Below are 15,325 nucleotides of genomic sequence, written 5' to 3'. Positions count from 1 at the left end.
GTTGTAATAACTCTCTGAGTATATGCGAGTACTCTTAATTATGGGGGAAGAGATAGAGGCAGATTAATGAAATGCACAAGCCCTGTCCTCTGATTTTCTCCAACTGGAGCCAAATAGTTGCTCCTCGTGGCCCTACTTCTGTCCCCCTTGTAATTCGAGCACCGGCCCGTCGGACCGAAACACTAGCTACACACGGGGGCCCTTAATAATAGTCACATCTTTGCTCTCCTTCAAGCAACTGATTAGCCCGTAGGAGACCCACGCTTTAAGCGAGTGCCCTCCCGCTACTAATTCCCCCAGATCACTACTCTGGAGACGCCCGTATTTCCTCGACATCCCGATCGGAGCGCAGAGTTTCCTCTCTACTTCAGCAGCTCGGCCAGCTCCCGGGGCGCCCTAAAAGCGCTTTGATCATGCCCCGCCGCCAGCGTGGAACGCCCACTTCCAATACAAATACGACCTTCCCATAATCCCCTCCCGGCCACAACTTCACCGCCCCATCTCTCCCCTGCCTCTCCACTCCAGTCGCTCCTCTTCTGCTCCCACCTGCCCACAACGAAGATGGCGGAGGCGGTGGCTTCAGCCGCCTACGCCAGACGAGTGGGCGCTACCACGGCAGGGCGGCAGAGGGGAGTAAGAGAGAGGGCGGAGCGGACCATCGGGGCAGCCGGGAGCCATGTTGGGGCTGCGGGAGAAGGCGATGCTGCTGCTGCCGCTGCCGCCACCGCGGAGCAGCCAGGCAGGCAGCCGCCGTCGCTTCTAGATAGATGGTGGTGGCGGCGCAGGCGGAGAAGGGGGCAGAGCCAGAGGCGAGGCGGAGCCGGGGGAGCGCCAGGCCCGAGCAGCCGGGCAGGGAGGCGGGGAAGGGGCCGAAGGACCATGGCTGAGCCGCTGCAAGAACAGCAACCGGGACCAAGATACCGCCGTCCTCGCCAGTGCCGCTGCCTAGGGCTGCTGCTGCTTCTCCCTTTGTTTCCGCTCAGCCTGGGGGAGCCGACGGACAGAGGGGGTTTGGGCTGCGCCCGTCGGCCTAAGCCGGAGGGGCCGAGCTGCGGGCTGCAGTGCTTCGCTTTCATTGGGGGAGTGTGGGGAGCTTCCCCCGACGCCCGTGGCCAAGGGGGAGGCTGGTGCGGCACTGGCCCCCTCTTGCACCCCCTGGCGAGGCAGGTGCCAGAGGCCAGCAGTTCCTCACGTGCTGAATCCGTGACCACGCCGTGGGACCAGAAGAGGACTCCCTGCCCAGCAAGCGCCCGGGGGGAGCGGGGCAGCGGCTCCCCCTGCTTGTGGATTATAAACGCTTCCGCACTTCCTCTGGATCCTCCGAGCCTGGTGGAGAAATGTCAGAGCCCTGCCTGCTACTGCTGCTGGACTAACTGGGAATGCATCGCCAGGCTAGCGATGTGCGGGGCGGACACGGAGCAGCCAGGCACCTTCTCCCGTCGCCGTAAGCCCAGCCCTGGGACAGATGCGAACGGCTCGGACAATGGGGCGTGGTACGAAAAGAGCCAGGCAGCCCCATCCCGAAGCCGCCTGTGCGCATCCCCTCTAAACACACCTGGAGCCCGGTCCCGGGGCGTGCGCCTCTGTGCCAAGCAATTTCTCAGCGTGTGGAACTGCAGCCGCCCCTGTCCGCTGGCGATCTGCGAGTGCGAGAAAGCGTGGAGCGGAGCCGGGAGCCCAGTAAAGCCTTTTTGGTTCCCGAGGATGCAACTCGCCTCCTTTTCCCGGCCCCGTGCCCACTCGCCCCTCTGCGGGTGGATCACCCTGTTGACCTGCCTTCAGCTCTGCATGGAGCAACCAATGCACTCGGGAGCTTCCCGCTGCTGCGCCGGTGAGTGCTGTGGGGCCGGCCAAGAGCACTGCTGTCTCCAGACCTGGGGAAGGAAAGGCTGGGTAGAAGCTGCTTCAGCACCACCAGCGTCTGGGACAGCTCCCAGCGTAGAGGTAGGAAGCCACGCAGACGTAGAACGGAGAAAGCACTACCCTTGCCTTTTCCTTCATCCCTTTGAATCCACCAAAGGCTGTTTACAAACTCTTTGTTTTGGCGTGGATTTTAGAAGCCCGTCAATCCCGAAATTCTTTTCTTTCCTGCCATTAAAACCCGCTTGTCCAACTATGCAGAATGAGCTAACACATTCCCCATGTGCCAGGAGGAGGAGGAGGAGGAGGAGGAGGAGAGAAGGGAAACCTCTATCCTTGGTGAGGACTCGCAGGGCAGCCAATCGTCACCCCCTCTTCCCTCAGTATAATTACCAAGTTCAAGTGGCTGAAAACCAGCCTCCAGGGACCCCTGTGATAACAATGGCAGCACAAGACCCTGATTCTGGGGAAGCTGGGCGCTTATTCTACTCCATGGATGCCCTGATGAACAGCAGGTCTCTAGAGTTGTTTAGCATTGACTCCCAAAACGGCCTCATCACCACCACTGAAGTTTTAGACAGGGAGAATATGGACCTTCACTATTTCCGGGTGACTGCTGTGGATCATGGGGTTCCCCGTCTTTCTGCCACCACCATGGTTGCTGTCACAGTGGCAGACAGAAATGACCATAACCCAGTATTTGAGCAGAGTGAGTACAGAGAGACGATCAGAGAAAATGTAGAAGAAGGCTATCCTATCTTACAGCTGAGGGCCACGGATGTGGACTCCCCATCCAATGCCAACATCAGATATCGGTTTGTAAATGAACAAGCAGCCCACTCAGTCTTTGAAATAGATTCACGATCAGGGCTGATCACTACCAGTGGGCAAGTGGACAGGGAGAAGATGGAGAAATATTCCTTGGTGGTCGAGGCAAATGATCAAGGTAAGGAGCCTGGTCCTCGATCGGCCACTGTTAGGGTCTACATTACAGTCCTCGATGAGAATGACAATGTCCCACAGTTCAGTGAGAAACGCTACATCGTCCAGGTAAGAGAGGATATAAGACCCCATTCAGAGATTTTGAGAGTTACTGCCACTGACTTAGACAAAGACAATAATGCTTTAGTTCATTACAACATCATCAGTGGGAACAGCAGGGGCCAGTTTTCTATTGACAGTGTCACTGGGGAAATACAGGTGGTGGCGCCTTTGGATTTTGAAGCTGAGAGGGAGTATGCCCTGAGGATCCGTGCCCAGGATGCAGGGAGACCTCCCCTGTCCAACAACACAGGTATGATCAGCATACAGGTCGTGGACATTAATGACCATGCTCCCATCTTTGTCAGCACCCCTTTTCAGATCTCTGTCCTGGAAAACGCCCCTTTTGGCCACTCAGTGATCCACATCCAGGCCGTGGATGCAGATTACGGAGAGAACTCTCGCTTGGAGTACAAGCTTACTGGGGTCTCATCTGACACCCCCTTTGTAGTGAACAGTGCCACTGGCTGGATTACTGTGAGTGGCCCTTTGGATCGAGAAACTGTGGAGCATTATTTCTTTGGGGTAGAGGCCCGGGACCACGGCTCGCCATCTTTATCTGCTTCTGCTAGTGTCACCATCACTGTAATGGATGTCAATGACAATCGGCCTGAATTCACCCAGAAAGAGTATTTCATCCGTCTCAATGAAGATGCTACTGTGGGGACCAGTGTTCTCAGTGTCACGGCCATTGACAGGGATGTGAATAGTGCCATCAGCTACCAGATCACAGGGGGGAACACACGCAACCGTTTTGCCATCAGTACTCAGGGTGGAGTGGGACTAATCACCCTCTCTTTGCCCTTGGATTACAAGCAGGAGAGGCGCTATGTGCTAACAGTGACCGCCTCTGACCGGACTCTGCATGACAATTGCCATGTTCATATTAACATAACAGATGCCAACACCCACAGGCCAGTGTTCCAAAGTGCCCATTATTCAGTCAGTGTGAATGAGGACCGTCCTGTAGGCAGCACTGTGGTAGTGATCAGTGCCACTGACGATGATGTGGGGGAAAATGCCAGGATTACCTACTACTTGGAGGACAATATTCCTCAGTTTCGCATTGATGCAGATACTGGGGCCATCACACTGCAGGCAGAGCTGGATTATGAGGACCAGGTCACTTACACGCTAGCCATAACAGCCAAAGATAATGGGATCCCTCAGAAAGCAGACACAACCTACGTGGAAATCATGGTGGATGATGTGAATGATAATGCCCCCCAGTTTGTAAGTGCTCACTACCAAGGTATAATCTCTGAGGACAGCCCCCCCTTCACCAGTGTGCTCCAGATCTCTGCCACCGACCGAGATGCCCATGCCAACGGGCGGGTGCAGTACACCTTCCAGAATGGGGAGGATGGAGATGGGGATTTCACTATAGAACCCACCTCTGGGATTATTCGCACTGTTCGCAGGCTGGACCGCGAGAGCATCCCCGTCTACGAGCTCACTGCTTATGCTGTGGATAGAGGGGTCCCTCCTCAAAGAACCCCTGTCCATATTCAAGTCACTGTGCAGGATGTTAATGACAATGCTCCTGTCTTTCCAGCTGAGGAGTTTGAAATCTTAGTGAAAGAGAACAGCATTGTGGGCTCTGTGGTGGCCCAAATCACAGCCATTGATCCTGATGAAGGACCCAATGCCCAGATCATGTATCAGATTGTGGAAGGCAACATCCCTGAAATTTTCCAGATGGACATCTTTTCGGGGGAGCTCACTGCCCTGATTGACCTGGACTATGAGAGCAAGGCAGAGTATGTCATTGTAGTCCAGGCCACGTCTGCCCCCCTTGTCAGCAGAGCCACAGTCCACATCAAACTCATTGACCAGAATGATAACAGCCCTGTTCTTAAAAACTTCCAGATCCTCTTTAACAACTATGTCTCCAACAAATCCAATACCTTCCCTTCTGGGATCATAGGGAAGATCCCTGCTTATGACCCAGACGTGTCTGACAGACTGTTCTACACCTTTGAGCGGGGAAATGAGCTGCACTTGTTGATTGTCAATCAGACTAGTGGGGAACTGCGGCTGAGTCGTAAACTGGACAACAACCGTCCCTTGGTGGCCTCCATGCTGGTGACTGTCACAGGTAAAAGCCATTTCAGCTCTTTCAATGATCATGGCAATGTTCTGTGTCCTGGAGTTATGGCAATTGGGCCAGCCTGTCAGCTTCTGTTGAATGATGCCAGGTTCTTAGCGTTTGGGCCATTATGTCATGGGAAACCTAGAAAAATAGGGAGAGAATCTGATTGTAATTACGTGGGTGGAGGTTTTATTTATTTATTTTCTCTTCACTTCCTTTAGGGCGTAATAGCTCAGTGGGCAACCAAAAGGCAAGATTTGATTGCTCGCTATTATCTCGTGGCAGACTCTCTTCATAATTTATTAGACAGAGCCAGGCTCCTGCCCTGAAGAGTTTACAATCTAAATTAGATAAAGTACACACAAAGGAAGGGAGAAAGGGATGCAAATTGGTAAGATAAACCTGCTCATTGTGGGGAGGATTCAAAAAGAGAATGAAAAAGCTTCCTGGTCCTTTCCTCCCTCTTCCCTGCCTTCCTTTTATGCAATCATGTAATCGGTCAGGAAACATGATGGCTTTTTTTTGTTCAAAAGAGAGAAGAAACCAGGTTTGGGTTCTGCTGCAACAAGACATGTCAGCTGGAGAGATTGTCTGAATGGCAATCTCCCCACTGCCTCTAGGGCTTCATTGGGACTATGGGACAGGGTGGAAAAAGAGGTATTAGCTGCTTCTGTTTCTGAGCTGCACTTGCTGACTTGGACGGCTTCCTCATTGAAATGGATTTCTTCCCAGTCTGCCACTGGACGCAGTTCCCTTCCCACACTGATAGGTATTGGGCATGCTGATTTAATGTGGATGGCACCCCAAAATACCTTTGTCTGAAAGCAGACTCAAGAGGTAGTAGAAGAAAGAAAAGATTTGTTCTCTTCTTGGATGAGACAATTCCCCAGGCTGTCTGTCATTCTAGTCTTCTCTGCAAGACATGAAGGAAAGAAGCAGCAAGGAAGGATTTATTATGGTTATCATGTCGGACATAGTCCCTTAGACATTGGCTTGGAAATTCCCGAATGACTGTTTATTACTCTCAGCCACATGTCAACAGGTCCTTACCTCCCATCTCCCAAGCCTCAGCTCTCCCATCTGTAAATTGTAGCAAGGTTGAGTTACTTTTGTAATCTGCTTCATGAGCGAGACATTAAAAGCATACAGAAATATTACCTAACAGGTTAACAGGTTGATTTGAACTAAGGTTCCTCAGGCTCTATATAGCGCTACAACTGCCCAGGATGCCAGAGCTCAACCATGGAACTTGAAGTAATAATCACAAGAATGCTTCTGAGCTTGTACAGAGTGCCTTTCCCTTTCTATTCTCTAACCAAAACCAGCAGCCCCTGGGGCAGATGGTATGATTTCTGAGCATGCTTTCACCTCTGGCTCTTCTCCTTGTAAGAGTACCGTTCTGGACATATCCAATTAATGCATCTCTAAGCCTGTGCATCCGCTACATTGTCTTCCTCCCTCCCAGCCCAGGTATGTGTAATCTAATACTTTGGCATTTTCCCTATGAAAAAAGCAGCTCCTCCCCACCCGGGCAGCTGAGCTGATATTGCTTTGACTGGCTCTTAGATGTTACCCCGAACCCAGGCACTGGAAATAACAATCCTTCTCACTCTAAAAAGAAAAGTGTTCTCTTCCTTTGGAGCCTCCTCAGGTTCAACCCGAGGCTTTACTGCCTCATAATTGGTTTGGCTTCCTACTCAGATTTCATCAAAATTACTCTTTTTCATGTGATTAATTTAATCAGTCATATTAACACGTCTGTTGTCAGCATTTCTGTTTTGGCTACAATCCCTTCTTTGTCCTCCTTGCCCTCCTAGAAAATTGGGTTTGCATGGACTTGGAGTACTAATCTACTTCTGTTTAACATTACATTTGTAATACCAGCTACCCACTTTCCCAGGTCCATTTTCTAAGGTTTGTTTGTTGCCCTGACAGAAACTAGGGCAAGAAAAATGGCCCCCTCCATTGTAAAACTGATTCTCTGTGCTGTTTGCCTGGTGGTAAAATCATATCTAGCATCACAGTAGGTGAGCTCCCCATGTATATTCATTACTGTTTCTCTCCCAAACTCCCCTGTGATGTAAGGGGATGTTATTTTAATTTCATAGATGGGAATCAGTGTAGAGAGGGGTTACTCCAATAGCCAAAGGATATTAAGGAAAATCTAAGATAGGGCCAAGAACAGGACACGGATTGCAGAAGCTCCAGTGCTGAGCTCCTACTGAAAGACCGTCCCCCTTCAAGGCTCGAAATAGCTGTGTTTGAAAATGGCTTGTGCCAAATAACCCAAATGTGACTTGTGGAAATGGGTGCAGGAGGTCTCTGTCTGCAGGGGTGAAAGAGGAGGCGGGGGTGGTCTCCGTGGCATACAAGCATAGTAATCCAGCCTGTGTCTAGGGAGATGTACATTATTCATGACTTTCCCCACATTCTGAGCTCTCACCAAAGCCCCGTCCTGCTACCCCCACCCCCAGACTAATTTCGGGAGAGGGCTGGGAACAGGCAGCTCTGGTTTGTTTCCAAAGCTAGGGGCAGGGTGGGTGGTGTGCTCCGTGCAGTCACCTCCGTCTCCTTGCTAGATTGGGGTTCTTCAGGGGTTAATTGTAACTGCAGGGCAGGGCGATATCGTCTTCAGGCACACCAACGGAGAGAGAGGCAGGCAGGCTGATTACTGGAGAGCTGGGCTGACCTTTTCATGCTTCTGCTGGGGTGCGCAGATGCAGGCGCTGCCTCCTAACACACTTAACCCCGCACAAAGGCAGGAAGAAATCACATTTTCAGGTCTTGCATTAAGCTGTCTTAGAACAACAAGGCTCTTGAAATGACTGTGTTGTCATTTTTCCAGTGTGGAAATGAGTAGAGAAAAGGCTAAGATCACGGCGGCGAGGAGAAGCATGGAAAGGGAATTAGGCAAAGAAGACCTCCCTCAGGGGTCGGGCGGGGGGAGCAGAAATGGGCAGCGCCATGCCTTTTGTTGGCTCTCATAAATGCTGGTGATGCTTAGGTGCTTATCTTAAAGAACAACCACTTCTTGCAACCTCTGCATCTTCATTATTATTTTTGTTTAAATTCTATTGTTTTTTGAATACCTTCTGCACCAGTTTGATACTGTATAAGCAAGTCAAGGAGCTCATAGCTGAAATCAATGCAGAATTAGTCATGTCCAAAGAGAGGGAGGGGGCAATTTACAAAATTGATCTTAATGGATGGAAATCCTACCCTTATTACATCGCTCAATAATACTCAGGCCCTGCACAGAAATATCTGCTGCGTCTGTGCCTGGGCTTGGTACATGAGCTGCTTTCGGTACTGCTTAGGGTTTCTCATCCCACAAATCCAGCACACTCCCAGATATTGGGAGGATTGGAATTTGGCCCACGCAACTGGGTTTCTTTCCAAACTCAGGGATGGAATCAGTGGCTTGCTTTGCTCTGACTCCACTCCAGCCACAGGCAGCTGGTCTTGCACAGCAGCTAACGACCCCAGACATGGATACATGGCACGATGCCCATCAAAAGAGCCGCTGGAGTCAGCCAGTTCCATGGGACCCACAGAAGCCACATAATACAGATGTGCATCCATGCACAGATCTCCCATGTGTTAATGGTATAAAAGCACTTTCGATGGTCAGAATTTGATATCAGCAATAATAGGACCAGATTAAAACATCGAACAAAAACTAGACTGTAGGCCAGGCCTGACTGTGGCTCTAGGAGCCCAAACATTTAGGAGCCAGATTGCTCTCCTCTAGCAATGTCCTTCACTCCATGGAGGAGCAGACTCCCCTCCTTGCTTGCCCCCACTGTGCTTACTCATTCCTCCTCCAGGTAATGTCTGGTTCAAGCAGGCAATGGAGCAATGTGACCAGGAGGAGGAGGAGCAAGTAAAGTGAGGGCGGCTTGTCCATGCCTGTCTGAGCCAGACAGGTGTGACCCATCTGGTGGAGTGAGCAAGTAAGGAGGGGTGGGTTGCTCTGTCTGGGTCAGGCAGGTGATGGAAAGAAGCTATCAAGAGGAGGATAGAGCAACCCACCCACTTGCTTGCACACTCATTCTTCTGATCATGCCCATCCATCTACCTGGCTCAAGTGCCATGCTTAAATGTCCAGGTGCCATGGTGAGCTCTTGGGCACTTGGGGATGCTCAAGACCTGTGGTAGGCTTTCTTTGCCAAATTACTAATACAAATCTAGCTAGTTATAGTGGTGTGCACGGAACCATGCGGCGCGGTCCGGCACTGAGGGGGGGTCTACCTTTAAGGGCGGGGGGGTAGTACTTACCCCTCCCGCCACTCTTCCCCCTCCGGTGCTGCAGTTAGGACCCAAGTTTTGGGGGCGGCAGCGTTCCTCCCTGCCGCCCCTGCCCCCGTTGTTGCCAGGAAGTTGCAGAAATACAAGCACGCATGTGCTCGTCACAGTGCGTGCGTGCCTGTTGCTGCCATGTGCGCGCCGCATACGTCACACGTGACGTCACATGTGACGCATGTGGCGCGCGTGCGCACGGCAGCAACAGGCGCACACACGCCACGACGGGCGCATGCGTGCTTGTATTTCTGCAACTTCCTGGCAACGACGGGGGCAGGGGCAGCAGGGAGGAACGCTGCCGCTCCCAAAACTTGGGTCCTAACTGCAGCGCCGGAGGGGGAAGAGTGGCGGGAGGGGTAAGTACTACCCCCCCACCCTAAAAGGTAGACCCCCCCTCAGTGCCGGACCGCCGGACCGGTCCAGTTCCGAACCGGTTCGGAGGCCTCCAACATGGCCTCCGAACTGGTTCGTGCACATCCCTAGCTAGTTAGCTACTCTATATAGCTGCAGCCTTTGTGATCAGAAGAAAGTGTCTTTAGTGGAGTAATTATATACATGTGCGGGGGGAGGGGGGAATGAGAGGCATAAGCCAATGTTATCCCAGAGGTACAGAAATTAGCAAACCATTGATAAATAGAGTAATCTGCATCATACTAATAGATAGTTTGACTTAAACTTTGTGTTAATGTGACTGAAATTTTTCTTCCCAAAGGGAAATGAACATGAATATGCTTACAGAGTTCCCTTGAAGTGGGAGGGTAAGACTTCTCCTGGATTTCTCAATTATCTCTGCAAAGGGGCTCATGTCAAAACAGTTCATGTCAAGGAGGTGACTGATTCTGTAGAGATGAAAGCACTACAAGTCTATTGCTTTTCAGACACAAACCACAGTAACCAGCCTGGTAGTTCAATGTACTGGTAACAGACCAAAGCACGAGGCTGCTGCAGAAACCAGCAGCCTTGGGTTGAGTTCCCCACTTCCTTCTGTATTGTCTAGTTGAACTTACCCCAGGTCTTGATGTTACTCTGCTATGCAGTTCACCACCTCCAGCAAACAGCAGCCAGTGATGTAGAGCACAGGCAGGGAAATCCATAGCAGGACAATGTCAGGACGTACTAGACCTTACGGAGAGGGCAAAAGGAGATCAACACACCATTGTCATGTGCTCCTCATAAGGTGTATCTCTGCCCCAGGATAGTTTGATATACCAAAACATGAAGTCAGACCTTGTGGCCTTGTTTAAGACTTTCCTTGATAAGCAGGGCTTCTTGGTAAACCTACGTTACAGTTCTTATTGCAGCTAAATTATTTCTGGCTAGATGAATGGCTAGATGAATACTGTGCATCCTCCTGTATTCTACCAAAGACAACCACAGGGCTCTGTGGTCACAAGGAGTTGACATCGACTAGACAGCACACTTTACTTTACTAATGAGTAACTTAGTCTGAATGTGAACCAGTGACTGGAGTGGGGTGTGTGTGTGTGTGTATACACACACACACACACACTGCAGTACCTGAGTTGAAAGTTTGCAACAGAAAGGGATTCACTTGGTTAAAAAAAGGTTTGTCTAGATCTGAATCTCCTGAGGTCCAGAACCCCAGGCAGCAACTAACCTGGACACAGTGGAGATGCAGGGAGAAGCCAGGGCTGCTTGTGTTTTCCCAGAGTGTGCACCTGAATATGTGGAGATCTGTACCTCCATTTCACTAAACGTTTACATGTTTACCATGGCAGCCACAGGTGTAGCACTGGCAAATAAAACTGTAGCCTGCAGTGTGAAGAAGCCCTGAGATGCTTTTTTTAGCATCTTCCAAGGTTAGCCTCAGGGGCTGAGATTCAGTGAGCAGGAAAAACTGCCTAGGAACCCTGCAGAGCAAGGATCAAAATGGTAGTGCCAGACAGACTACACAAGAGCCTTCAAGGCCTTTGGTGATGACTATACTGTGTTTTGGTTAGAGTTGCAAACCTGCAGTGGGATGTGTATAGTGTTCCATCATTCCATGGGAGTCTTCATGCCAAAGTTAGCCTGAACTACAGGACACAAAAAAGAAACCTAGATGGTCTTCTCAGAAGTTACTGTGGACCACAGATGTAGGTGTGTGTGGACCATAAGAAAGTCCACAAGCACTGCCTGAATCCTCTGCCACTTGAAGTTCCCAGCTATGCTTAAAAAATAAAACTTAAGAGGGAAGTGGGGAATGGCAGTAGTTGAAATTCATGGGAAATCATCTTTAAAGATCTGGAATTATTGAGACAACTAGATCCAGCGAAACACATGGGCTGTCATGCCCTCAGCTTTCAAAGCTTTTTGCATATCTCTTCACTGAAGTCACTGAAATTACCCTAGGCCTGAATTCACACTCTGTTGAGTGCCAGATGTTTCTCTGGAGGGGTCCTGTCTCTGGGATTTGCTCCCTTGTAGGTCTGCCAGAGCTGCAGGCTAGTCATTTTCAGGGTGTCATGCAAGCTGCATTTATTTAGGTTTGCTGTTAATTAACAGTTTTGTAGTGTCCTTGGATTGTATGTTTTTATCTCGGTATTTAAAGTTTCCAAGGCAAGAGGCGCTTTAATTAAATTAGTAATAATGCATTGTGAAAGCCAAATTTGACCTGATTCGCAAAATCACTTAATTCCCCCAAATGATTATCAAGAACTTTAAAGAGCTTCAGATGCCTTGCAGATTTGGGGAGTGGGGGCAAAATTGGCAAAGAAGCATTTGCTTCAGAAACAATTGGCTGCTGTTTTGCTGTCCCTCTTTCTATCATGTCTTAGGCGGCATGACATCTGTGAAAACTTCTAGACTTTTGAGATCACCTATTTTCCTTATTGTTTGACTTGAAAATCATTATTCATTGGTCTATGGTTGTATGATACCATTTGTGTCTGCAAGCCAGCTACGTTATTCTTTTCTTTTCTTTTCTTTTCTTTCTTTCTTTCTTTCTTTCTTTCTTTCTTTCTTTCTTTATTTATTTATTTATTTATTTAATTTATATACCGCCCTTCCAAAATGGCTCAGGGCGGTTTACAATTAAAACAACTCATAAAACAATGAAAATTTTCTTCATTTACTGCAGTATATACAACAGGAAAAGCTCTTAATCCTGGGTGATTTTCACACATTGTGCTACAATTATTCTGAAGTAGGGCTAGAACATTACAAAGTTACAGCCACACACAGTTAAGTGTCCCCTGGAGTGCTTCCATACTAGAAAGCCAATATGGATGGTCCCACATTAGGGACCAATTCGTTCCATCCTCTTGGGCCGAAATTCATGGCTGTAGTGTCCCTTAGTCATGGCCAGAGTGTTTTTGTGTGTATAGTCCAATAGGCCCGGATAGACCAATCCACAAAGAGGTATAGTTTCCCAGCATCTAGCATTTTGAGGATAAAAATGTTGTCAAGTGAATACCAATCTCCACAAATCACTGTAGCATGCAAATAGCACAGGAGCAAGCTAGTTTCTGCAAATGTTAGTACACAATTAGATTCAGCCACAGATTTCACTTGCTTTTTCTTCATGCAATCACTCCTAAATGTGCTCATGCATATGATCATGCAAATGATGTGAACCTGTGGTGCATAGACACCACATATCTTGTATACTCTCTGTGTGTGCTCTCATTTGGCACTGTTTTTGATGTGGCAGCGCCACTCCCTACACATTGGCTCTGCAAGGGGCACTACCAGGCTCAAAGCAGCCTAGGCTCCACAGAACTCCTGCTCAGGCAGGTACCTCTCCCAGAGCAAAATAATTTTTTGTGTTGGGAGGGGCACCTACCCAGGCAGAACTGGTGCACAAGTCTCCCAGGTGTGGTTTTGGCCTGGCAGTGTGGCTTCCTGAGCATAGTTGCTCAGGGATCAATGCTGCCAGATCAAAAGCAGTGTGCAAGATACTACACCATTTTCTAGTGTAGGCAAGGGTCCCTCCTTGCCCAAGGGTCCCAAAATGAGAAGATGTCTCAGGAAGCTTCTGCGCCACTTTCTCACAGTCCCCACTGTGAGGGACACCCACCAGGTCAGAAGTGGCCCACTCCCACCTGGTGCATGGTGGGTCAGGGATCATTTATGATCTGTGCTTTTAATTTTCTAGAAACGTTGAATGTCCTCCCTCCAACATCCCCATGATCTTAACTGCAATGCAGGTAAAGAATCCCCAGACCATGATGTGTGCCAAAGTCCAACACTGCAAGAAATCATGGTTATGTCAAGCCAGTTCAATGGCTCCAGCCTTGTGGATCTGATGCAGCTCTGACTTCCCCCTCTCCATTTAGCATCTGCAGTCATTTCAGATAAAGTGAGTGAAATGTTCTCTGATCACCCATTCACGGACGATTTCAGCATCCCCACAGCTCAGCCTCCCTCCAGGGCTAGCCTAGAAGAACCTATCACAAGGCAGCATTGAGCACCTCATGAACTGAGACCAGACGGAGCTAGTAAAAATGAAGGCTCTAATGATTCTTGACATATCTTGAGGGAGAACAAGGAGGGACCATGTAGCGATGCGTGTGTCTTGCAAGATGAGTCGGGGAGCTTACTTCCTGGGGGAATGCGATTGGAGGAGCAGACAACGGATTCCTTTCCATCTGTAGAGCTCAGAATCTCATGAGAGCAACATCAGCCAGGAGAGGAGAGGAGCTGAGTGCTGCTGCTGCTGTGTCAGAGTCCTATTCCAGGGGAAGGAAGCATCCCACTCAGCTCCTGTGTAGCCACAGCCCACTCTTCAGGTGTATATGGTGAGCGGGTTGGGGGAGGGAACCACAGCTCCCTTTTCAAGCAACAACTGGCTGCTTCTGGATTCTTGCTCCTAAGCCTACATGTTGATGATGCTCCAGTCGGAGGGGGACATGAATATTCACCAGTCTCTGGCTCTTCATTGGTTGCCATGGCCTGCATTTATTCAGCATGGCTGAGGCTCTCTGATTAAAATTACTCCAGGGGGGTTTGATGCTTCCAGCCAGCTTTGAGCGTTCTTTGTGTATAGATTGAAAGGTGGGAAGGGGGTGGGGAGGGTCATTCTCTTAACCATCTGCTTCGTTTCAGCACAAAACAGATTGTGAGTCCAGGCAAGAAGAGGCCTGAGCTCTAGCAAGGGTTGCACAACCTGTGTTCATTGTGGCGTTGTGCAGATGCTGCACTCGCCCTTTGTGGGCTGTGTGTGTGAGGCAAGAATGGACAGCCCTGCCTGCAAGCGGCATTTCTTGATGACACACACACACATTGCTGCCAAAGCACCTTAATGCGAGGCTAGGCCCAACCATATGCCAAGGGGTAACTTATCGCCAGGTGTATGGAAGCATGTGGAAACTAACTGTCAAGGAGACTTGGCCACTTCTGCAATCCCAAGGATGCAGTTATTTATGTCTGATGTGTAGCCAAATGATCCTCACCGCTTCACAGGGCACAGGGAGATGGGTGGCTGGCCTCCACCGTAGCCATTTTCTCCGAGTTTGACACTGAGGAGATTCTCATGATCGGCAAAAAGTGGGCTAAGGGGCTCCCGGCAACAAACCTCCCAAAGTACCCCTCCCCTTCGCCAAGTTAACGGAGCAAGCACTCCGTTAACCTCATCTTTCTGATTGTGTATTGCCGTTTTGTAATATTAGCAGGTTGAGTAGACTAAAATCGAGTTTGGTAAGGTATAGGATATATGTTTTGAATTATTATAGCAAGGGTTAATTGTATAGTTAATGATTCGCGCTGATTGGTGAGCTGGAAGTCAACTTTTGTTTAATGTTTGATGTAATGAGATTTTCAAGATATTGTTAAAATCAATAAAAATTTAAAGCAAAAAAAGAAGAAGATTGTGTATTGCCGTGGCGTGGCTCCACACTGTGGCAACACATGAGGAGATCCCCACTGGGAGGCTGAAACAAGCCTCCTGGGAGTCTCTCCCGTGCTCGTGCGGGGTATCCTGGCATGTCCGGGGGCCACGCGGCCCCCGATTCCCACAGCCCCACTGGCTCCGTGACGGAGCTGGCAGTCGTGTGGGCGGCCAATCCGGCCACCCGGGCTGCTGCCTTGATC

The 15,325-nt window shown here is 49.7% G+C and overlaps 1 protein-coding gene across 4 annotated transcripts in view; it reads left to right on the top strand.

Annotated features, from left to right (window-relative positions):
- The first annotated feature begins 674 nt into the window (after positions 1-674).
- The window catches only part of CELSR3 (cadherin EGF LAG seven-pass G-type receptor 3), a 129,013-nt gene continuing 114,362 nt past the window's right edge, over positions 675-15,325 (top strand). For all 4 annotated transcript variants that reach the window (XR_008317480.1, XR_008317481.1, XM_053301697.1 and 1 more), the window contains exon 1: positions 675-4,999. Coding sequence is in view for 2 of the 4 variants with exons in the window: in XM_053301697.1 (XP_053157672.1) it covers positions 880-4,999 (4,120 nt within the window). In the remaining 2 variants the exon portion in view is untranslated. The remainder of the gene's footprint in view (positions 5,000-15,325) is intronic.

The sequence above is a fragment of the Hemicordylus capensis genome, chromosome 2, assembly GCF_027244095.1.
Source record: "Hemicordylus capensis ecotype Gifberg chromosome 2, rHemCap1.1.pri, whole genome shotgun sequence".
Taxonomy (NCBI): Eukaryota; Metazoa; Chordata; class Lepidosauria; order Squamata; family Cordylidae; genus Hemicordylus; species Hemicordylus capensis.
The sequence above is the reverse complement of the archived record's forward strand: the minus strand, read 5'-3'. Positions and strand labels throughout refer to the sequence as shown.